Raw genomic sequence first — 24,572 nt, 5'->3', positions numbered from 1 at the left:
TAAGAGTCACAGGAAGACGGTGCCACGTGTTGCGGTTGTTGTCACGGTCACTACGCCAATTCTTTTTCTTTCCTTTTCTTCTTTTTTTTTTCTGTGAAGAAGAGGAGGAGGGAGAAATTGGGAAGGACGCGCATAATGGACCAATGGCAACGACGTTCATCTTACCAACACGTCCAGCTCCACTTTCCCCGACCCCCACGTAATGGTCCAATCAGCCACCCCCTCCCCCTCACCCCTCCCTTTCCCACCCTTTTTTCATATACCCTTAACTACATAAAATCCATGTCGAAGGGATCCGCCCCCTATTGCACCGAGCTCGCGTGGGCTCGATCCGTCTCAATCATCGTATCGTGTGAGTCTCACGGGGAGATTTAAGGGAATCGACGGACTGCAGCTTACACAAATCTCGCTACAAGATTATCCGCATGCCAAAATCAAATTTGCGCGGAGAATTTTATGGAATCCAAGTCGACATGGTTACCTTTTAAATCACCGATCGGATTTTTTTAGGCCGGATTTTATGCGGGATCCCATTTGATTACTTAACAAGTGTACTCGAGACATGTTTTCCGAGGCCCTTTACATATTTATGGTCGTGTCATGGGAATGAGCAGCCATGTTTTGGGGCACTTGCAAGAGGAAGGAAGAATAGGAAAAGGAAACTAGAAAAAGGAAAAAAAAGAGAGAGAGAGAGAGAGAAAGAAGAGACACACTTATTGAGTCCAATGGGTGTGTCTTCTCTCTCAAATCCGAACACGTGGTGGTCTGCTGCTCGCTATGAAGTGGACCTGCATGGCCTCTCTTCTCTCCCTATATATACCTCCTTCCCCCCGTCTCTCTCTCCCCCACAACAATCCAACAACAACTTCCTCCCCTCTTCTTCTGCTTCAGCTCACTCGCCCAACTTCAAAAGGGTGACACAGACAAAACATCGAATCCTCCGAATCCTCGATAAAACCCGACCAAGAAGAAAAACCCACACGAAACCCACAAATCTTGACTCTTCTCTGCTGCAACACCTCACCAAAATAGAGAATCATGATATCATCAAGGATGGCTGCAGCTTCTTCTTCTGCTGCTGCTGCTGGCACGGGGGTCAAGTCCAGTTGTCTCTCCTCTTCTTCACGGCAGTCCTCTCCTTCATTCCTTGACTTGGGCTCTCTCAGGCCCAGAGATAAGCCCAACAGCATCGCCTGTTCTCTCCACACCCCCTCCATTCTCCATCTCCCCAAAACAAAAGCTCCCTCCCAGCCCCCCATGTCCTCTCCCGTCGCCAGTCCCCCGAAGCACAGCTCCACCCCCGATTCATCGTCTTCCTCGCCTCAAGATTGGAACTTTCTACAGAGAGCTGCTTCCATCGCATTGGACGCTGTAGAGTCCGCCTTGGTCTCGCACGAGCGCACCCACCCGCTTCCCAAAACCGCCGACCCCAGAGTCCAGATTTCGGGCAACTTCGCTCCGGTGCCCGAGCAGCCGGTCGCCCGCTCCCTGCCGGTGATTGGCAAGATCCCGGAATGCATCCAGGGCGTGTACGTCCGGAACGGCGCCAACCCGCTCCACGAGCCGGTCGCTGGCCACCACTTCTTCGACGGCGACGGCATGATCCACGCCGTCCGCTTCTCCGGCGGCTCCGTGAGCTACGCCTGCCGGTTCACGGAGACGCACCGCCTAGTCCAGGAGCGGGGCCTCGGCCGCCCCATCTTCCCCAAGGCCATCGGCGAGCTCCACGGCCACTCCGGCATCGCGCGGCTCATGCTCTTCTACGCCCGCAGCCTCTTCGGCCTCGTCGACCACCGGAATGGCATGGGCGTCGCGAACGCCGGCCTCGCCTACTTCGACGGCCACCTCCTCGCGATGTCCGAGGACGACCTCCCCTACCACGTGCGCGTCACGCGCACCGGCGACCTCGAGACCGTCGGCCGCTACGACTTCACCGGCCAGCTCGACTCTCCGATGATCGCCCACCCGAAGATCGACCCAGCTTCCGGCGAGATGTTCGCCCTCAGCTACGACGTCGTCCGGAAGCCTTACCTCAAGTACTTTCGATTCTCCAAGGACGGCGAGAAGTCCCCCGACGTCGAGATCCCCCTCGCTGAGCCGACCATGATGCATGATTTCGCCATCACCGAGCGCTTTGTCGTGATTCCGGATCAGCAGGTGGTGTTCAAGCTGCCGGAAATGATCCGCGGCGGCTCCCCGGTGATCTACGACAAGGACAAGGTCTCGCGGTTCGGAGTACTCGAGAAGAATGCAAAGGACGCATCCGGAATCAAGTGGATCGAAGTGCCCGATTGCTTCTGCTTCCATCTCTGGAACGCTTGGGAAGAGACGGAGACCGACGAGATCGTCGTGATAGGCTCGTGCATGACTCCGCCGGACTCCATTTTTAACGAGTCCGAAGAGAGCCTGCAGAGCGTGTTATCCGAAATTAGGCTGAACGTCAAGACAGGCAAGTCTACAAGGCGCCGCATCATCGCTGAGTCAGAGCAAATCAATCTGGAGGCCGGGATGGTGAACCGGAACCAGCTAGGGAGGAGGACCAAGCACGCCTACTTGGCGCTGGCCGAGCCGTGGCCTAAGGTTTCCGGGTTCGCAAAGGTCGACCTGTCGACAGGCGAGGTGAGGAAGTACATGTATGGAGAGGAAAGATACGGTGGGGAGCCGATGTACGTGCCGAGAGGTCAGGAATCGGAGAGGGAAGATGATGGGTATGTGCTGGCCTTTGTACACGATGAGAAGGAGTGGAGATCGGAGCTGCAGATTGTGAATGCGGTGACTCTGGAATTGGAGGCCACCATCAAGCTTCCATCAAGAGTCCCTTATGGTTTCCATGGCACCTTCATTAGTTCCAAGGACTTGGAGAGGCAGGCTTAGGGATAGTGGGGTTGCCTCCGTATAGAGGTTGAAGTAGTTACAGTAAATAGTTTCCAAGCGTTCAGGAGCGGTTGACCAAAAGGAGGAGATTTACCAGAGGGATGTCTGCAGATAAGTCCCCGGAATTTCCTCTTTTTTACAATATCAGACTAAGAGTAACATCACTTTTTGTGGGTGTTGTTCAGGTTTCAAATTTTTTTTTTCTTCGCTTTGTGTTGTAAAGTAGGAGGTTTTGAGGGACCAGCTTGTAGCTTTTGGATGTAGCTAGGACTTTGGAGCTCAGCTGGTTTCTTCTTATTCTCTTACTTCTTGATGCGTATAAAATAAGAAAGTCATGTGATTGTTACCATATTAAGTAAAAACATATAAGCATAGTGAAATTTGGTATCTTCTCCTTTCCCTACTTTCAATCTCTCTCTCTCTCTCTCTCCCGAGTACTCTGCTCCTCCGTGGCTTCACCCAATGGGACATTGGGACATCTCTTACTTCACTTTTACGAGGAATTTCTTCATATGAAGGACAGATTCAGAGCGACTGCTGAGACTAACTGTAGTGTCTATTCATTCGGAGGGTGACAGTTGGTCTATTTTCATTAGGGGGACTGTGATGGATTAATGAAGAATGGATGCTTTCGCGGGTTTGCCAAGTTGCTTGAGGATCATATACATTTATCTGGTCGAGACGACAGAGTGGATCACACTCTTCTAAAGCCCTCAAGTTAATGCAATGATGAAGTGCCCCCCAACCGGTTTACGTCTCTGCTCTAAGTTGCTGATGGTGGCAACGCTTGATTGGTGGCTCTCCCAAATCTTGTAAGTCCATCATCTGCCCAAGGGTGACGCGCAAAATCATAGTACTACCCACCACGAATAGACAAATCCCAACACTTACGTAGCAGTAACAATTGAGTGAGGCTTTTGAAAAAAATGGGTGCAAAAGTTCGATTTGACTCGATAACTGTCTGATTTCAACTTGCGGATTTGATGACAAACACCAAGGTCAACTCTTGCAAAGCCTGGGGTTTTAGTGTCTTGGATTATTCATCCATAATGACGTTACTATTTCCCCCTTTTCCGCTTTCAAATTTTTCCCCAGCTCAAGGGATAAGAGATTAGTGAAGTGGACATTCATTCCTGGAAAATAGGAAATGGTTTGGACTTTCCTCAGAATACTTTAATTGCTTGATGTTGGCGGATAGTGGGCAAAAGGGTATTGATATGATGATAGCACCTTCAATTTAATGCTTGTTTATGATCTCTCTTGTGCAAAAGAGAAGAAATTCCCACTTGAGCGACCAATCAACTCCTGCAATTTGCAGGGATCCATTATTGAGAAACTGTCCTCCAATGCCCATGTGCCCTAGTGCTCTGAGAGAGACACACGGAGAGTGAGTCTCCTGCTGATTTTTTCGAGCAAGGACTCTCTCACCTCCTGACCTTCATAATGCACAAGGCACAACATCTGCAAGTCTCAACTTTTATGTTGATATTCTGTCTCAGCATGCAAGGATGAGTTGGATATTTTACTAGCATGCGGAGCAGGCTTGGTCGCTGGCCCAGTTTTGCATTCATGTTGAGAAAATTGGCTCACATGATCAGTCAGAGTCAGGTTGATATCAGTAAAAATGGCAGGCCCCCTGGTCTGAGGATCATCTTCCAACCATCTCTATTCCTTTTTTTGCCATGCTCTCTAAAAGCCTCGTGTCTGAAAAATCGACTTTTTTCGAGTACACAAAGGTCGAAATCTTTCCCTGGGGATCAGAGGAAAGCAGATGATTATTTAGCAATTCAACCAAAACAACGACAGACTTCGACAGATGCAGCCATTCAACTCGACACAGAATTATATGCCTAGTTACTCGGCACTAGAAAATGGGCTGAATAATTGAAAAACTCCTCGCAATAATCGAAGCATCATAATCATTACACGATTGGAAAGACGTATAAAATGGGTGCAAGGGGAAATAGCAACTAGATGTCGAGACACTAATTCGAACAGACGCACCACGGGTCCACGGATGAAAGTCTTCCAAGTTGACATTGCAGGGTGACAATGGAAATCGTGCGCTAATGATATTAGTTTCAACTTGCCAAGTTGCTACATTGCAACTGCTCATGAGCTGATTGATTATTGGCATGGTCACTAGGATTACAATCGAATAGCTAATCAGCAGTTTCTAGAGTTGCTTTGAGTGGAAATTTCATCTGCTCCCTTTGACGCAAGGTCCGCCTAAGCATGATGAAACTTCCAAAGGGAAGCAAGAAATCAATCTCATCAAACGTCTAGAGAGTCCACATTAGAGGGATGCAAAAGCATACTAGCCCTTCAAAATATAGTGAAAAAGAAGAATATGAAGTCAGCAGCTCTCACCAGGAAATACTTATCTCATCTGGTAAAATATTCAGGAGAAAGACACTTCACTTTCATTTGTCACATGTTTGAGTACAAATTTGTCTCTTGTAAGGAGAACGCCAAAGAATCAGATTATCATTCGAGCCGCAAAACGAATGAGGTCCATAAGATTTCTGAACTCCTTGCCCTCACCGAAGAAAGCTATGAGGCGGCTAATACTGATTGACAGTAACAGCTCAGCGGCCAATCTTTAGGTTCTCTCCGTCCATTTGCCTCAACAATGCCCGCGAATGAAGTCGCTTTAGCTTTTTCCTAGGACATGCAGTCTATTTCTCCTCGAATTGACAGACAAAGCGAAAATGAAACGAAACAAATGTGATCGAAAACTGTCTGCTGCTTCTCATTTAGCCGACCCTCGTTTGCTCTAGCGGTTCATTCGAGCTATATGATTGAAGAATTACTAAGAGGTAGAGGTGTCAAATGGGTGAGTCGGGTCGGGTTTGGATTGGGTCGAATATGATCCGATCCATATTAACTCATTTAACCCGTTTTGATCCATATTTATTCAATGCAAATTTAATGACACATACCCGTCCCGTATTTCTTAAACAATGCTATATTAAACCAAATCATACCGGATAAAAAAATGATATTTAACTAAATCATACAATACAAATTTTGTGAAAGTTTTTTTTATTATATATATTTTTTAAATTTTGTAATTTTATAAAATATTTTTAATTTCGCAACAAAAAAATGTTTTTAATTTTTATTTTATTTTATCTTTTATTTTTCTTCTTTTTTCTTTTTTTCTCCTTCCTCCTTTCTCCTCCCTCCTTCGTTTGCAATCTTCGTTTGCAACCTACGTCCGCAACTCCGTCCGCAACCTCCCTCCTCCATCCGTCGGTATTCGGGGCTTCGGTGACGGCGGGAAGCTCGACAACCGATCACTTCTCGACGAGGCTCACTCAATTCAAGCGGGCGACTCCATACTAGATCCCGATGAGCCTCAAGCTCACCCGATGTCGGCGAGCTCGAGGCTCACCCGATTCTAACCGGCAACTTGAGGCCGGATCCCGACATGCCCCGAGCTAGCCTAGACTCGTATGAGCTCACCCGGATCGAATCCCAACTAGCGACTCGAGCTCGCCTAGGCTCGTACGTTTAGGCCAAGCTTCGGCTCGCCTAGATTGGCTAAGCCTTGAGCTTGTCGGCGCTCGGCCGAACCTCGAGGCTCGCTAGATCTTGGCCGACAAAGCTCGCCCTAGGCTCGCCTATGGCCGTGGCCGGCGCTCGGCCGAGCCTTGAGGCTCGCTAGATCTCGACCAGTCGAGTTCACCCTAAGCTTGCCGGTGGCCGTCACCGGCCAATGGCGGCCAAAGCGTAAGAAAAAAAAAATTATAATAAAATATTAAAAGTTCGATTTTTTTTTTAAATATTCATAAAATTTATTTGTAACTCTCTTAAGATAATTGTTTTACCTGACCCATTTATGACTAATTTAGAACCCATTGGATTTCTAAATAACCCACTTATAACCCATTTAAGCACTTAAGCTAACCCATTTTTGCCCACCACTATCAAATATGGGTTGAATATGGGTTCTATGCCCATTTTGCCACCTCTATTAAGAGGAAAGCGAAATTATCCACATTTTCCCAGTAGAGCCCTAATCGAGGTGATGGTCATTGTTGACCGCTGGTGAAGGCTAAATCTTAGTAAGGAAAAATTCTCCATTTTGCAAAAAGAAGCGAAGGTTCGGTTAATGCCTATTTGGTAATGTTTCGTTCCTCCTGTTTCTATTTTTCGAAATTAAAAAAAAATCAAAAACATGTTTGCTAACACAAATAATTTTGATTTTGATTATGCTCCAAGGAACACTTTTGGACCAAAAATAAGAAACAAAAAAAAGTTACTTCTCCAAGAAAAGAATACTTTTGAGAATAAAAAAGGCAACGATAATTTTCTTTCATTTTTGTCGGGGCAGCCGCGAGGCACGGGCCTGGTCAACCCGACTTGGTCCGGATAATTTTTTTAATAAAATTTCGAAAATTAATAAAAATTATTTAAAAAAATTCAAAAAATGGAAAATTCATAAAAAAAAATCTAAAAAAATTGGAAAATTTCAGAAAAAAATCCAAAAAATCCAAAAAAAAATCTCAAAGATTAGGAGATGGATCATTTCAACTGGCCAATCCTATTTTTGACGATTTTGCCTTTCGATTTCTCCCAAATGATTATTTTGCCCCTCATGGGCAAATTGTTCTAAAAAATCCAGAAAATTCCAAAAAAAAAAATCTCAAAAAATAGGAAATGGGTCCATTCAAGTGGCCAACCTTGTTTTTAGTGATTTTTCCTTCCGATTTTTCCCAAGCTTTGCTTGATTTGTTGTCGGAGTACCATGCTGCATCAATGACCATCCGCATAGTATCCAAAGGTAAAACTGAGCCACCTATATGACAGAGATGAATTTTATTCATTCCAAGCAATAAAAGATAATCACAGTCACCTTTTTCGTCCTTGGCATATGCATAGCCTCAAGAGAAGCATGGAAAAATAACAATTTTAGCGTATTATCATTCCAAGGAATAAATCTGAAGCATTTCTATTTTGGCCAAAAAAAATATCATGGTACAAGAGGATCGCAATTGTGGGGTATGAGGAAAGTCATCAAATGTGATTATGTAATTATTTGATTTAAATGACAAATTAAGAAGAGAAATTATTTTCCAAAACATAAATTTTGTGCGCTTACCAAACGCATATTTGTTCTGGGAGTATAAATTTTAGACAATTACCAAACGTATTCTAATTCTCTAAAACTCATCCAGAGAACAAAATTAAAAAAATTGATTCTAAGTAGAATCGCTTTTTTGGAATATAAACATTATCAAGTAGGCCCTTATTAGTTTTGCACCATGAACCCTTGTGGACAATCACTTGAGCTTTTATGAGGTCTCGGCATGCGAATCACGCTAGCTAACAAGTGGAGAACCTCGGCCTATGGCCAATTTGAATTTCGCAATCACTTCTGCAAGTTGGGATTGCAAGCTCGTGGGATACTTTCGTCGTACTCGTCCACTGACCATTGTGCCATAACTGTTCCTTAACGCAAACTCAGTGGAGGGTTTTGGTGTGCATTAAGATTTGGTATGGGGCTGACAATGCCCATTTTGTGTTCAGACACTAAGAACGACAAATGCTTTGTCCATTATGTGCAGGAGGGAGGGTGAGCCACAACCGTGCTTGTTCTTACCATGACCATGAGGAGCATCCCTTGCGCAAGCAGACTAAAACATTGGTATCCTCCGGCACACTGATAGTGGTGGCTACTTAAGAAAAAGTCGCTTTCTCCATTCGGGAAAGCTTCAGAACCAATAAGGTCCTACGTTACCCTGTCCAAACTTTCTGAAAATGCTATTCTGTTCTGTGTGTATGTGTGCGCATCGACTTCAGCAGATCTGGAGGTGTAAGCGTCTTTTGTTGCGTATTAGGATACATACACCATAGAGACTGAGAGTGTCGTCGAGGTATCTTGCAGGTTCATAAGCCCCTCTAGGAACAGAACCAGGTCACCCGGAGAAACTGAAGCTGTGGTTAAAAATCGAACCGCTCCTGAATTTCGTGCGCCTTTTGCTTTTCCAGGAGTGAGAGTGTGCAAACCTGGATGGGGCGGCTAAGTTTATCTGCTTCACCGAAAGTTAGAATCTTTTATGTAAATTTTCGGTCTAAAAGGAAATGGGATTCACCCTCCCTCTTGTGACAACACCCTGCTTTAGAGTTCAGACACTTTACTATTTGCTTGCTGCAAAAAAGTCTCAGCAGGTTCTAGAAGCCACCATCAATATGAAACTCAGAAATTGTACATTCAATCCTGAAAGAAGGAAAACCGGTAGTGAAAATACTAATGGAAGGGATACAAATTTGTAATCTTGAACAAAATTAGGTGCCCTTTGACATCCCCCTAGATATGCTAGTGCTGCCGAGTAAGCACAGCAATCGTATTCTCGAAGAAGCAGATGGATTAACCAAATACCTTTTGAAGGACGCTACAAGAAGAAAAGATACCAAAGCTCAACATCTTACAGCCACAATCACAGCAGGCTCCGGAACTGGTCCCCGCGATTCCCCGTTCTTATCTCTTTCCATGTCTTAAAACCTTCCTGTACTATCGGACTTGCTCCTCAAAGGACAAATGAGCTGCTTTCTGAGGGAATATTTGGGAAAGCCACGAGCTTTACATAGCCTCCACAGGCGGAAAAATAACAGGACAAATTGCCATTGGATACGTGCCGGTGGCAGAATCAGCGGTCCATTAGATGAACGTTGACGTGGTATGGGGCATCGCCGAGAGGGAATTTCCACAAAGTCCCTTTCTCCGAGGGGAAGCGCAATGTGTCATGCATCCATTGATCGGGCTCGTCCATGTCACGCCCTTTTACTTCATCGGTGACATCACGGCGATGCTCCCCGACAAAACAGGAGCAATTAATGAGTAATGCACAGCCACCTTCTTGCTTCTACTTGCTCTCTGCACTAAACATGCACGGTACAGCTTTGAATCAATACATGAGGACGCATGATGTTGAAAGAAATGTATTTATGGAAAGTATACAAACAAGTACCACGTGGACATGCCTCCGGAGTGGTACAATGCGGGGACAATAGGAGGCTTCCTAGCATTAAATGAGGATATAGAAGGAACCAACACTTTAGACCTGTTCTTGGGCTTGGGCCTGAGTGCCCGACGGGCCCACCCAAAGGGCCCACAATCCGGTGGACTGTGTTCTCAGAGGTTGGACTTGGACAGTGAGACAACTTGGGCTTAAGCCACCGGCCTTGGTCCCGGGTCGGACCGGACCGGTCCGTCTGTGCTTTCCCCATCTGATGATATTCGGGATTTTCTTAATCTCTTTGGTCGGGGTTGCGCTTTGCTTCCGAAGCTCAATGTTTGACTTCCACGCACGCAGAAGAGACTTGCAGTGTACTGAACTCGAAGCCATTTGTACGCGAAGAAGAAGAAGGCTAATTGCCGTTGCATGAACGAGAACTCGCAGTTGCGTCGGGCGTCAATCTCGCCAATCCATTGAAAAGGGCTGGTCTGAGTTCTGCGATTGCTCACCGCAAATGGCGGATCGGAGATCGTTTCTCAGCGAGGGAGTGGTGACTTACGCCTACCTCCTCCTCTACATCACCCTATCCAGCGGTCAGATCTTCTTCAACAAGGTCGGTTTCTCACCCTAATTCGTTTGCCGGCGCGACTGCGCCGCTCAATCACGCCGCATTTTGCGTCTCTTGTGGGTTTTAGTAGTTTGGATAGCGGAAGCTCCGGCTACGTGTTAATGGCGCTTGATTGGAGTCCATCGCACTTGCTCCGTGCGATTTGAGTGGCTAGTTGGCTTCGGAGTTGCTAAGCTGGATTAGCATAGTTCTATAGGTTATATGCGATCAAGATTTTGGAGCAGACGAGGCTGAACGGGGCAAAATGCGTTGAACATTAGCTATTATGTCCGTCTTGCTCGAAATTTTAGATTTAGTTCATATTATGATTGTAATGGACAATTAGTTTGTGGAATTTGGAATGAGGATCCGTGTTGAGCCAGCTTTGTTAATTCACTTTTGTAGGCAGACAGATGATTGCCTTATGAATAAATATGGTGACACCACACTGTAATGTTGCTCTCGCTGAAGTTGCAATTTTTGGCTCAATATGCAGTGCTAACTAGAACATGGTCTCATATAGATGTATATATTCCATACTGATGTCCACCTATGTTGTAAAATGCAGTGGGTTTTGTCATCAAAGGAGATAAACTTCCCCTATCCTCTTGGGTTGACTCTACTTCACATGGTCTTCTCCTCTGTCCTGTGTTTTCTGCTTACAAAAGTTTTCAAGGTACTTAGCATCAGGATCTACTACAATACTACAATCCTGTAATGGTCTTTCACTGCAAATTTCTGCGTTTTAACCCTAATTGTGGATCATGATTACCGATTTGATTGCAGATAATGAAGGTGGAAGAAGGGATGACGCTAGAAATGTAAGTACTGAGATAGGTTGGGTTTTAAGGGGAAAAAATAGAGAAACTTCTTGTTATTATTGTCCTATTAAAATGCAACCCTTTATGGCTAAATGTTAGAGTTTAGATATTATTTTCTTGGAATGTTACTGGCAGTTATTTCTGGGAGGTCAAGTTTAATGCATCGTGTCACTTCGAGAGAGATTAAATCAGCCCCTTCATTGAGTTATTTAAACAAACTAATGGTAGTCTGAAGGACAAAGTTTTCGGGAGTTGAGTTTCAAAATTGTATATTTGCTGCTAATCAGTTGTTATTGTTAAAGCTAATTGTGGTATTTGTCAAGAAAAATGCCTTTAGCTGCATTAATAGGACCATGTTGGCATGCTGAAGAGATCATAGGTGTTGTGTCATCTCCCGTTGCATTAATAGGACCATGTTGGCATGCTGAAGAGATCTTAGGTGTTGTGTCATCTCCCGTTCTTTCTCACAGTCAGTGCCATCACTTGTCTGTGTTAATAAAAGATGTCTGCAAGTAATTAATTTGAACTAACTTTTTAATAGACATCGCATAAGTACAAATGGTAATGTCTGCGTATCAACTGAAATACAGACCCTATAAACTTAGAGTCAGCTTTTCTTTTTGCTGGAGCCTGCTGGTCAAAAGTTCTGAGTATTATTAGCCAAGAGTAATCTAATTTCCTAGCAGTGTACTTGCATGTATATAGACTTATATATGATAGTTATCTTCATCTCCAGATATTCTACGTCAGTGATCCCGATTGGTGCAATGTTTGCGATGACCCTGTGGCTGGGGAACACTGCCTACCTTTACATTTCTGTTGCATTTGCACAGATGTTGAAGGCGATCAGTATGTTCTTTCTATTCTTCTTTAAAAGTTCTCTTAAAACTTTGTGTTCAAGTATATAGTGCAGGTCAGATAGTTGTACCATGGCTGCCATTGCTTCTTTCAGTAGATAAGTGATATTATCCTAAAATGCTATTGCCAAATAACTTGTGCAGTGCCAGTAGCTGTTTTCATTCTAGGAGTGGCAGCAGGACTTGAAGTGATGAGCTGCAGAATGCTTTTGATTATGTCAGTGATAAGTTTTGGAGTCTTAGTTGCATCTTATGGGGAAATAAACATAAGCTGGATTGGTGTTGTTTACCAGATGGGTGGCGTCGTTGGGGAAGCTTTGAGGCTTATTTTCATGGAGATTCTGGTAAAGAGGAAAGGACTCAAGTTAAATCCTATATCTCTTATGTACTACGTGAGCCCCTGCAGGCATGTTCCATTCTGAAATTTAATTGTCAATTTGTTTGCAAAGGAACTGTTTAGAATTAACTATGGAAACTTCTGATCGTGTTGTGGGATGTTCTCCTTTATGCAGCGCCATTTGCCTATTTATCCCTTGGATCTTTCTAGAGAAACCCAAGATGGATGCTCGTGGAACATGGGACTTTCATCCCCTCATTTTGACACTCAACTCTCTATGTACCTTTGCACTCAATCTGTCAGTTTTCCTGGTGATAACTCACACAAGTGCTCTCACCATACGTGTTGCGGGCGTTGTCAAAGATTGGGTGGTGGTGTTATTGTCTGCCCTTCTGTTTGCTGATACAAAGCTCACGTTGATAAATCTTTTCGGTTATGGCATTGGTGAGTATCTCAACATATTTCTTCTTCGGTTTTGTATACAGTGATCTAATCTCTTTTTGAGGTTTAATGTTTGCTTCTATTTCCCAAGGCTTTGTTCTCATGGATCTTCCATCCTATATCTGATCTTATTGTTACATCTTGTGGTGTTGCCAGCAAAATTGTCGTGGTTGAGGATTACATATCACATCTTAAATGTTACTTAGTGCTCTGTGAGCATTATCTTGGATTTAATGGGACTTATTTTTCAATTATTCATGCTTAATAGACAGATTTTTGTGTCTCTAGATATTGTCATTATTTTCCTCAAAAATCTCCCATCACATTTTTTTTCTATGATTTTAGTAATTTGAGAATCTAGGTCCATTAGGATCTTGCGGGCAATGGGTTAGATAACTATGCAGTAGCAAACTCTAGGAACTTCATTCAATTTTTTGGGGTACTAGTTCTCTTAGAAGTTCTTTAATATCACTGAATACCCAGTGGAAAGCATAACGCTGGAATGAGCTGCGATCATATGAAATGGTACTTACAGAAATTAAATTGCAGCCATTGCTGGTGTAGCTGCATATAACAATCATAAGTTAAAGAAAGAAGCTTCTCGAGGCAGCTCCAATGATGAGCAACATGCTGAATCTATGCAATTGACATCGTCATCATCATTGGCTTCTGAGAAGTAGAAACAAACAATTCAGAGGACACCCCAGGTATCGCTTTTGCATGCTCTAATGTCCTTTAAAATCTCCCATATCTATTTCTTGATTTTTTTTTTCTTCAAGAGTTGTTTACTCTTCCATTGCGTCTTAAAATCTTACTATTTTGCAATTGGTCAATCACGTTCAATATCTCACTCAGGATCTTGAATGGCCCTGCTCCTGATCGATAACACTCATTTTCAACATCTGTACTATCTGTTTGATTCAGCATTACTCATAAATCCAGATAGTTTGTCATTCATCTGATTTTTCAAGAGTACACCCAGTTAAAAGTCTGATGCCTGTGACAGAATCTTTGCAATTAAGATTTGGGTTCTCAAGAAAAATGAGTGGGATGTTAGTTTCCGTTTCAAGATAAAATAGGAGTCATCACAAACTTGGTGTTGGCAAATTCCAAGATACGCGGTATATTTCCTATTCTTAAACTTACCGGCTCATCTCCTCTTAGCGTATCCTATTTAGTAAACAACCAACTTGAGGAATATATGATAGATGATGTTAAAAGGGAAGAGAGAGAGAGAGAGAGAGAGAGCATTATTAGCTCCTTTCTTTTGAATGGAATTTAATATACTTCCCCCCTCCTATCATGTACTTTTCCTATCATGCTGAACGATCTCGTGGTCAGCTTGCTTTGAGTATATTATCCGCAAGTTCAAGATAAGCGTCTATCCTCTGGTTAATATGTTGTGCAAACCATTTTGTAGTTTAGCTGCCTGCTTGAGAAGATCTATCTGCAGTGTGTTTTGTTCATCTACAAAAACAAATGAATTAGATTTTTGGCATGTTGCAATTTAATGTTGCAGGTTCAGAGCTGGTCCTAGAGAATTCTTTTTGTTACAGTGGAGCAGAACCGACCCATAAAGTGGAGAAAATTATCCCTAGAGACATGGCGATCCTAACAACTGTATCATCGAATGAAGAAAATTATACGGAGTCTTTTTTTTTTTTCTGGTTTTTTTTAAATGTTTCATATATCACACCCTGATGTTTGTAGAGTGAAACCGCAGAGAAAATGTTCCGTAAATCATGAAAGATTTGTGAGGTCTCACCTTATGCAATTTAATGTCCAGAAAACTCGATATGATAGGATGATACGACGATGTATGTAGATGCAAATAGAAGTCCCCTATAGTAGAAGGTGCAGAATTCGGAACTCAAGCAAGTTAGCATGCATAAATTAGTGATGTGAAAACCGGGAAAATGGTTGGTCAAGACTATGGCTCTTCACCAAGGGCAAAAAGATAATAGAGAACAGAACTCGTGGGGAAAACGGATAGAATATTCAGGATTTTGTAGATGCGTGGCCTATCTTACATGTGGTATGATCACTATCTACTGTTGTTATTCAGACTGATAGAATATTATATCTATGATAATGACATAGACAGAGTAAGTTGCATTCATCAGAGTCTGCTTTCTCTGTGGAGTTGATTGTGGGAATCAACCTCCTTATTGTGATAGAATCAGATACTAGATGATTAGCAATTCGGACGCGCTGGGTTAAGACCTCACCAGAGCTGAATAGAGCGTTTTTTATTTATTTTGAAACGGTTCTGAAGTCCGAGAATGACGATTGCGGGTGGGTATAGGGTCCAAATTTGCTGAAAGACTAAGCCACTTTTTTTATAACATATCCCTTGTTCCTCCATTATCCTTTGAAGAAAGAGATGGAACGCACTAGATGAGGAAGGACAATGGTAAATGGCGTCTTACATGTCTCTGGAGAATCCTAGAGCTTCTCGGCTGAAAGGCACTTAAAGAAATGAATTAACTAGTCTAAACCGACTTAGAGAAAACAATCTATAAATACCCCCAACCCGATTCAGGCGTCTTCCTCATTGCCCGCGACAAGGCAAGAGAGCTCGTATAAGAAGCAAAACCTCTGCATCATATTAAGCTGCATCACGGTTCATCAACTCCTGTCCAGAAGAAACAAATGGCTGAAGAGGTGATTCTTCTGGATTTCTGGCCCAGCCCATTTGGGATGAGGGTGAGAATTGCTCTGGCAGAGAAAGGGGTCGCCTATGATTACAAGGAGGAGGATCTGAAGAGCAAGAGCCCTTTGCTCCTGGAGATGAACCCCGTCCACAAGAAGATCCCAGTCCTCATCCACAACGGGAAACCGGTCTGCGAGTCCCTCATCGCGGTTCAGTACATCGACGAGGTGTGGCCCGATAAGTCGCCGCTGATGCCATCCGATCCTTACAGGAGGTCTCAAGCCCGATTCTGGGCCGACTACGTCGACAAGAAGGTAAGTATATATATTTCTTAGTCAAGACACGGCACGACAGAACACTTTAGCATGTTGATACATGAGCTTTTATTAAAAAGATGGCCTTGTCATCTTGGGAATATGCAGATATATGACCTTGGACGGAAAATATGGTCCACAAAGGGAGAGGAACAGGAGGCGGCGAAGGAGGAGTTTGTGGAGAGCCTCAAGCTTTTGGAAGGGGAGCTTGGAGACAAGCCCTTCTTCGGAGGGGAGGCCTTTGGGTTCGTGGACGTGGCCCTCGTCCCGTACTACAGCTGGTTCCATGCGTACGAGACCTGCGGAGGGTTCAGCATCGAGGCCGAGTGCCCCAAGATCGTCGCGTGGGCCAAGAGGTGCTCGCTGCTGGACAGCGTGTCCAAGTCTCTTCCTGACCCCAAGAAGGTTCATGGGTTCGTGCTGGAGCTCAAGAAGAGGTATGGGGTCGAGTAAAGCTTCGATGGAAGCTCTCGGGTTGGATCAGATTAGCTGGGTGTCATAATTTTAGGTCTCCTGCTTTCTGTAAGGGATGATTTCGAATAAAGCTTGTGATTAGAATTAAGAAGTTATGGACTGTAATTTTTCGAACAAGAGAGTTCTAGCATCACGTTGAACGAATATGATTTTCCTTGAGCCGGTTACGGACAAATATATATATAAAAGGTTGGATTTGATCCCAGTGGACTATATGTTATGGAAGACCCTCCGTCGGTCCATTTGATTTTATTTTTTTTTTTCGTTTCGAGTACTCCGCAAAATTCAACACAAAGATGAATCCGATCTGATGGTGGCAAGTTCCCGTCAAGCCCCATCCCACTTGTTACAGTAAAAGGGAAATGCTATGTGGGAACTTTTAATGACGACTTGAATTTGGTACGAAGATCAGTCTATGTCGTGCGCAACATTATGGTACATAGACTATTTAGCATAGCTCAAAAAATTTGTGGGAATCGAAAGCATTTGTCTTGTCAAGGACGATATGCACTTATGCAGCGCATAGCTCCTTGTTGGATTGATGGCCTAATGGCAAAAGCCCCTTTGTCTCCTTGATAGAAATATTGTAAAATTCTCCAATTATGTACCCAACCAGGAAAATTGTCCAAGAACTCCTAAACCTATCGGAGTATTGCCAATTTAGTCGTAAATCTTTTAATCTTTTTGTGTTCGGCTAATTTTGGTCGGAAATCGCCGACGTAAGTGCCAGCTATTCTACGTGACATGGCCGGCGCCGATGTGGACAACCTTTAATAATATTCCTAATTCTTTAATTTTATTTATTTATGTTGTTTAATTTTTTTTTCCTTCTCTTTTGCTCTCCGCTTGGCGAGGGCAGCCCTAGCCTAAGGCCGGTGACCTCCGCTAGCCAACGCCGGGCTTGTCAATGACTGGCGGAGGGTAGAAGGGAATTTTAAAAAGGGAAAAAAAAGTAAAGGAAAATAGAAGAAAAAACGCAAAAATAAGTACATAAATTTTTGAAAAATATTAAATATTATTAATTTTGTTCACGTCAACATTGGTCGTGCCACGTAGGACGAGCAACATCCACATTAGCAATTTACAATCAAAATTCATCAAGCGGACTCAAATGGTAAAGCGTGAAAATATTTATGACTCAATTGACGAAATTAAAATATTGAGAACTCAGTTGGTAAAATTGCAATAGATTCGGGGCTTTTTTGATAATTTTATCCACCCAACTGTTTAAACATTTTGTGTGAAGCTGCATTCCAACGGTTTACAACAATGATAGCCATTGGACTTCACGACATGTTTTTTGAAAATTGACATCCAATTGTGACAAAATGAAAGGTTTGATGATTAGATCGCATTTCATGCTTAGGGAAACTTTTCATGAACTTTTCCGATCACCTAAAACATTACTCAGTATACAAAAGGTAAAAATTTTATTCATTCAATACGCTGCATATATAATTTCTTGCTTGACTAGTGATATTTAATTCGGCTGTGATTTAATCTTTTCTTTATTTATGATCTTGTCTCTTATAATTCCATGATATAAGGATAACATCAAAGTCTATCTCTAAAAACACTTCCTTTCCTTCAATAGTGACTTCACTGACAAAATGTTCGAGCTCGTCCCTGCTCGAGGGCTCATATTTTGTAGGAAAAATTATCATAAAGTCTTAAAATCTATTGGATGAATGTTAATTCAGTTTTAAATCTTTTAATTTGGTAAATTTGATTTTCAAACTTATGGCGATTTGCTAATGCAGTCTTTTTGGCCAAATTTAGTCGAAAATCACTGACGCTTATAGATCATCCTATGTGGCATGGTTGATACGATTAATACATACGTGGATAATTTTTTGTAATTTTTTAAAATTTATGAACTTTCATCCCTTTTTCCTTTTTTTTTTGTTTGTTTATGTTACCTTTTTCAATTATTTCTCTCCACCGGTCCATGGCCTCAGTGGTGGCCGGCAGAGCGTCCTAGGACACCCTCACCGATTGACAGTGAAAAAGGAGAGAAATATAATAAATATAAAATATATAAAAAAATTGAAAAAAAATGTAAAAGTTATCCAAATCAACGCCTCCCGTTTGCCGGCTATGCCACGTAAAATGACTGCTGTCCATATTAGCGATTCCCGGCCAAAATTGGGCGGAATGATTATATTGGTAAATTGTCAAAAAGTTTAGAAAATTAGTTGAAATTGAAATGTATATGACCAAACTAATATACGTATGACAATTTTATAACTTTTTTGGTAATTTTTCTCATATTTGTACTTGCATAAAGATTGCGAGGTGAAGAGAAAGCATTTTATGAATTAGATTCGGAGATTGTCATTTGATAAAATTGAGACAATGAGAGTCATTAGAGGGTAAACTATACGCATCTCATGATATGTTAAATAATTTAGAATACCACTCTTATAAATCGATGTCGTCTCCTTACCCTTTCCAGAAAATGGACATGCAGAGAGACTCGTCGCCATCAACAGTGGCCGAGTGCGACGCTCGTGGAAATTTCTCACGGGTCATGAGTGAACCTCACGTGGTTTGCTGGCTTTCTTCTCTTGGAGCAAATCGAATTTCTCAGATTTTTTGTTTTTTCCTTTCTGTGAATCTTCGAATCCTATCTCTCCATCTATGGCGTGGAGGAGAAACTCGTCAGATTATGGAAATTTTTACCATGCATGGCGTAGCTTGGCCACTAGATCATATATGCCTTCTGCAAAAAGATCTCTTACTCATCGAACTTGTAAGAGGCTAGGTTGGCACACGAAGACGATGAAGCCTGGGAAAGATTCCTAATCACTCCACTGAGCAAAAAACGAAACGGTCCTTCGGATAATCATCACCTTCTTGACTTGCCCGCCCCGAACAAAAGGGGAAAAAGAAAAGAAAAGAAAAAGAAACGTAAGAGTTCCGGGAACAAACCCAACTTGACAGGCCCAGCAAAAATGGCGGAGATTTGTGTATCTTTCGAAATCTGTATGAACCGTCCCAATCTATCCTCACCGTCTAAAGCAAAATAAAAAACCCATCAATAATTCGTGCCAAAGATCCCTCCTTTTTGGTCATTTCGTTCGAGGGCACAGTGGTGTTACTGGTGCGACCTGCACAAACACCACGTTAGTGAGTGGGTGTTGCAGAATTTGTTGAAGGCGACGAAGATGAAGCTAGTACCCATTTTGGTGGAGAGAGAGAGAGAGGGAGAGAGGGAGAGGAGCATCACTGTGTTGTAAAGTGAAGCGTTGACGCGTTACACAGCAGAGGGATCGTGACTCTCATGGTATCCATCCACTTGCCTGCCTTCATCAATCAATCACTACCCTTCTCTTTCCTTTCTCTCGTTGCCCATTCTCATGTTATTTTACTCTCTCTCTCTCTCTCTGTGAAGGGTTAGGTGTGTGTCCCTGTCTCTCTCTCTCTCTTCCTTATCGTTGCCCTTATTGATGGCTTCACGGGGTTTGTCTACCTTCTCTGTTTACTAGGACTTCTTGCCTCCATTCAAGGGTTGTGGCAATGGCAATCCTCATCACTGCTTTCAGTTATCCCATACTTGTCTGTTCCTGACTGTTTTCATGTTGCTTTGCGTTCCTAGCGTCGCTAAGTCCCCTGAGTTCCTACTTGCCTTGAACCCCAAATTGACAGCTACGCTTTAACCTGTCTCCATTTGGTTCATTATTTCTTGTCAATTTGAATCATCAAGAACCCCATGTGACTCTGCTTTTGATCATATATAGCTTTCTCAACTTGCTTCCTCCTATCACAGGAACAAGAAATTAGATTGCCCAACCTCTCTGATCACGCACCCGAGTCCTAGAATGTGTTTTGCAGATATTTTCTGCATTTTCATCTCGTTAGGAATGTCGAGGAGGCGAGGGAGTTCCATTGTCCAAAAGGAGATGCTTCTTTGGGCGCTTATACTTTCATTCTATGTCCTAGATGTGACTTGTCTGACTGAAGAGGGGGGTACGCTTTTGGAGTTCAAGAGCTCGCTCATCGACCCCGATGACAACCTTCAAAACTGGAATCCCTCGGATTTGGACCCCTGCAACTGGACAGGAATAGCATGTTCAGTTGATTCCAAGGTAATTTCTGTCAATCTTCATCGCCTTAGCTTGTCTGGTTCTCTCTCTCCTGTCCTCTGTGGCTTACCTGAATTAGTCCAGCTGAATGTGTCCAAGAACCTGTTTTCTGGCCCCATTGCACAAGAACTTGCTCAATGTGGTAAATTAGAAATCCTGGACCTTTGCACAAATAAATTTCATGGAGAATTACCTGTTCCGCTCTTCACCATTACCACTCTCAGAAAGCTCTCCCTTTGCGAGAACTATCTATATGGCGACATACCGTTGGAAATTGGGAAACTCAGCGTGCTCGAAGAGCTCGAACTTTATAGCAACAACTTGACTGGCCCATTACCCCAGACGATCGGCAATCTGAAAAGCCTCAGGATCATTAGGGCAGGTTCAAATTTGCTTTCGGGTGTGATACCTTCAGAGATTGGTGAGTGTGAGAGTTTGCAGGTTCTGGGGTTGGCACAGAATAGGCTCCAGGGTTCTCTCCCTAGAGAGCTTTTTAAACTTCAGAATCTGAACTTTCTACTGCTTTGGCAAAACTTTTTATCTGGCGAGATTCCCCCTGAAATTGGGAATATTAGCAATCTTGAGTTGCTTGCATTGCATAAGAATTCTTTGAGTGGAGTTATTCCCAAGGAATTTGGAAAGCTAAGCCGGCTAAAGAAGTTGTACCTCTACCACAACGAGTTGAATGGAAAAATTCCACGAGAGCTAGGGGATTGCATAAGCGCTGTGGAAATTGATCTCTCTGAAAACCAGTTAAGCGGGATCATTCCAAAAGAGCTGGGTCGAATCCCCAACCTCCGCTTGCTTCATCTCTTCGAGAATCTGCTTCAGGGAGGCATTCCTAAAGAGCTGGGGCAACTCAGACTGTTGGAAAGCCTAGACATGTCGATAAATAACTTGACAGGCACAATTCCAGTAGAACTTCAGAACCTCACTTGTCTAGTTGACTTCCAACTTTTCGACAATCACTTAAATGGAACTATACCTCCTCTTCTCGGTCTGAACAGTAATCTTACCATTCTTGACCTGTCAGCAAATAAGCTCGTCGGAAGGATACCTGCGCATCTCTGCCGGTACCAAAGTTTGATGTTCCTTAGCATCGGATGCAACCGATTATCTGGAAATATCCCTCACAGTTTGAAAGTTTGCAAGTCTCTCGTTCAGTTGATGCTAGGGGACAATCAGCTCACTGGAAGCCTTCCTGTTGAACTCCAGAAGCTTCAAAACCTTTACGCTCTCGAACTCCAGAAAAACCGGTTCTCAGGATTAATTCCTCCAGGGTTCAGGAACCTTCCCAAATTAGTGAGGCTCCTTTTATCAGATAATGACTTTGTGGGTTTGATACCTCCTGAACTTGGAGATTTGGTGCAGCTTGTGGTATTCAATGTCTCTTCCAACAGACTCTCAGGTAGTATTCCTCTTGAACTTGGGAAATGCACTAGGCTACAGAGGCTTGATCTCAGCCGAAACAGGTTCAGCGGTTCTCTGCCGGAAGAACTCGGGATGCTTGTCAACCTGGAATTACTCAAGTTATCTGATAACAGATTGACAGGTCAAATGCCAAGTACCTTGGGAAATCTAAGACGGCTTACGGAGTTACAGATGGGGGGAAACTTATTTTCAGGCGGGATTCCTCTTGAGTTTGGTCGTCTTGGGGCTCTCCAGATCGCCCTGAATGTCAGCCATAACAATCTAACCGGGAAAATCCCTGAACAGTTGGGGAACTTGCAGATGCTGGAGTTTCTCTACTTGAACGATAATCAACTTGTTGGCGAAGTCCCCAATTCGATCGGGGAGCTTCTCAGCCTTTTGGTATGTAACCTCTCTAATAATAACTTGGTAGGAATGGTACCAGACACTCCCGTGTTTCGGAGAATGAATTCCACAAATTTTTCTGGCAACAATGGATTATGCATGTCGGGTTCTAGATGTTGCCACCCATCAAAGGCACCTTCTCCGTCACCAAGATCGAACTGGATGAAACAAGGTTCATCCAAGGAGAAATTCGTGAGTGTTGTCTCACTGATAGTAGGTTTTACAACTCTGATCGTTACAATCAGCATTTGTCGGGCCTTCAAGCACACAGTGCCCGAATTTGTTTCTCTTGAAGACAAAACAAAGCCTGACTCGTTGAACCATTATTACTTTCCAAGAGTCGGGTTTACATATCAGGACCTCCTCGAAGCCACTGAAAATTTTTCAGAGAGTGCAGTTATAGGAAGAGGAGCCTGTGGTACAGTGTACAAGGCTGTAATGCCTGATAGCAAGGTGATAGCCGTGAAGAGACTTAGGTCGCGTGGAGAGGGAGCCATATCTGATGGCAGCTTCAGTGCTGAGATTTCGACCCTCGGAAAGATCAGGCATCGGAACATCGTGAAACTCTATGGCTTCTGCTACAGTGAAGGCTCTAATCTTCTCTTATATGAGTACATGGCAAATGGGAGCTTAGGCGAACAGCTTCATTCCAATAAACAGGTGTGCTTGCTCAACTGGAATGATCGTTATAAAATTGCTTTAGGAGCGGCAGAGGGCTTGTGCTACCTCCACTATGATTGCAAGCCTCATATAATCCACCGTGACATCAAATCCAACAACATCTTACTCGATGACTTGCTCGAGGCTCATGTTGGGGATTTTGGCTTGGCGAAGTTGATCGACTCCTACTCAAAGTCCATGTCTGCTGTTGCAGGTTCATACGGCTACATTGCCCCAGGTAAGAACGAAGTGCCCTGGAACTCTGTGAACAGTGTGTTGGATGTCTGATTTCTAAGTCAATCTTCTTCAGTTATTTGCTGATTTATCTGTGGGAGATGTGCTCTCCTCCCCTGCTGATACTGCTGTATTAACAGTCACTGATAATGTTTTCCTTATCACCCTCCATGCTTGAAATATTTTAAGCACTTGTTGGTACTGTGGAAACGCAAGATTTTACGGTTGTAGTGGCGTTTTCTTGTAGGTCACACGTCCCATGATAACGTTTGACCCGATATTACGTTTTGCTCCACCAAATTTGGCTAATTGCTCGTGTTTTTCCCTCCAGAATATGCATATACAATGAAAGTTACAGAAAAATGCGACATATACAGCTTCGGGGTAGTTCTCTTGGAGCTAATTACTGGGAAAACCCCTGTTCAACCCGTCGAGCTGGGAGGGGACCTAGTTTCCTGGGTGAGGAGATCAGTCCATGATGCAGTGCCAACACCCGAAATATTCGACAAGCGGCTAGATTTGACTGACAAGAGCACCGTCGATGAGATGTCTCTATTCCTCAAAATCGCACTGTTCTGCACAAGCGCTTCCCCACTCAATCGGCCAACTATGAAGGCTGTGATCATGATGATGATGGATGCCAGGGGGTCGAGTAGCAGTGATTCTGCGGCATCTCCAACAACAGAAACCCCTTCAGAAGAAGAAGCCTCTCCAAAAAGCTAGTACTTTTTCAATCCATTCTAGCTTTTGATGTTAATTTTCTGCAACATAAGTTCCTTCGTATGGTTGTTTTCTAAGAGCCAAATGCCAGGCATCAGAACTTGTTATCGTTTCATGCCCGAATCAATCACAAATGGGCGCAGAATTACTTTCAGAGGCATCATACAAAAAGTGCAATTCTGTTTCGGCGTGCGGTTCCAACTCTGCAGGTTCGCTCATGATTTGCTCAAACGCTAGTTTGGAGTGTAGCTCCTAGTATTGTCTCCTGGTCTCTATAAGATCACTGAAGGCAAAGTGGCAGGTCTTCTCTATCCAGTACCTTGTGCTCTGGCCATTCACAAACGTTTCGCAGCCATCTTGTTCGACTCTTAACTAGATAATAACATAATCAGCCATTAGGCATTCAACATCGGAACACGGTCTCTCTCCTCAGAATCTGCAACATCAGATACCCATTTTCCCTGCTACAACCCAACATCTACATCAGCAAGACGCACTGGCGTTGGCTTATAGTTCTTACCAGAATTACCAGCATTGCATATTCTGGTCTTCGGCTTGATGCTGTTGGAAAGAGCATGACTGAACATGAAAAGCATCCAAACTTGGAACTGTAAAGAACTATATATCCAGAAGATCTCTGTAAGTTCTTACCGCCAGAAAATGATTACTGCTTTATCTGTGCAAATCAAAGTTATCGATGAAGATCCATTGGTCC

The 24,572-nt window shown here is 43.4% G+C and overlaps 4 protein-coding genes across 10 annotated transcripts; all 4 read left to right on the top strand.

The window, feature by feature from the left end:
* The first annotated feature begins 1,004 nt into the window (after nt 1–1,004).
* Nucleotides 1,005–3,236, top strand: LOC115737330 (9-cis-epoxycarotenoid dioxygenase NCED1, chloroplastic-like). The gene has a single exon (XM_048275026.1). It carries the CDS (start codon nt 1,039–1,041, stop codon nt 2,872–2,874), a length of 1,836 nt encoding a protein of 611 aa, XP_048130983.1. The 5' UTR covers nt 1,005–1,038; the 3' UTR covers nt 2,875–3,236.
* A 6,900-nt stretch (nt 3,237–10,136) lies between these two features.
* Nucleotides 10,137–14,722, top strand: LOC115737331 (probable sugar phosphate/phosphate translocator At3g14410). Of its 3 annotated transcripts, none has more exons than XM_048274935.1 (8): nt 10,138–10,452; nt 11,015–11,122; nt 11,233–11,267; nt 12,004–12,116; nt 12,269–12,530; nt 12,637–12,905; nt 13,452–13,607; nt 14,419–14,722. In XM_048274935.1, exons 1-7 carry the CDS (start codon nt 10,354–10,356, stop codon nt 13,580–13,582), a joined length of 1,017 nt encoding a protein of 338 aa, XP_048130892.1. In that variant the 5' UTR covers nt 10,138–10,353; the 3' UTR covers nt 13,583–13,607; nt 14,419–14,722. The 3 variants fall into 3 exon arrangements, with proteins under 3 accessions (XP_048130893.1, XP_048130892.1, XP_048130891.1); XM_048274934.1 differs by having other exon boundaries at nt 13,452–13,609; nt 14,422–14,722; XM_048274936.1 differs by lacking the exon at nt 14,419–14,722 and having other exon boundaries at nt 10,137–10,452; nt 13,438–13,601.
* Nucleotides 14,723–15,450: 728 nt separating this feature from the next.
* LOC115732642 (probable glutathione S-transferase) lies at nt 15,451–16,391 on the top strand. Its single transcript, XM_030663328.2, has 2 exons — nt 15,451–15,869; nt 15,978–16,391. Exons 1-2 carry the CDS (start codon nt 15,555–15,557, stop codon nt 16,320–16,322), a joined length of 660 nt encoding a protein of 219 aa, XP_030519188.2. The 5' UTR covers nt 15,451–15,554; the 3' UTR covers nt 16,323–16,391.
* Nucleotides 16,392–19,436: 3,045 nt separating this feature from the next.
* Nucleotides 19,437–24,034, top strand: LOC115737438 (leucine-rich repeat receptor-like serine/threonine-protein kinase At1g17230). 5 transcript variants are annotated; one of them, XM_048274259.1, is made up of 4 exons: nt 19,437–19,629; nt 19,738–19,743; nt 19,832–23,141; nt 23,469–24,034. In XM_048274259.1, exons 3-4 carry the CDS (start codon nt 20,165–20,167, stop codon nt 23,858–23,860), a joined length of 3,369 nt encoding a protein of 1,122 aa, XP_048130216.1. In that variant the 5' UTR covers nt 19,437–19,629; nt 19,738–19,743; nt 19,832–20,164; the 3' UTR covers nt 23,861–24,034. The 5 variants fall into 5 exon arrangements, with proteins under 5 accessions (XP_048130216.1, XP_048130215.1, XP_048130213.1 ...); XM_048274258.1 differs by lacking the exon at nt 19,738–19,743; XM_048274256.1 differs by having other exon boundaries at nt 19,738–23,141.
* The last annotated feature ends 538 nt before the right edge of the window (nt 24,035–24,572 follow it).

This window comes from Rhodamnia argentea, chromosome 2 (genome assembly GCF_020921035.1).
Source record: "Rhodamnia argentea isolate NSW1041297 chromosome 2, ASM2092103v1, whole genome shotgun sequence".
Taxonomy (NCBI): Eukaryota; Viridiplantae; Streptophyta; class Magnoliopsida; order Myrtales; family Myrtaceae; genus Rhodamnia; species Rhodamnia argentea.
Note: the sequence above shows the minus strand (reverse complement) of the source record. Positions and strands in the feature narration are given on the sequence as shown.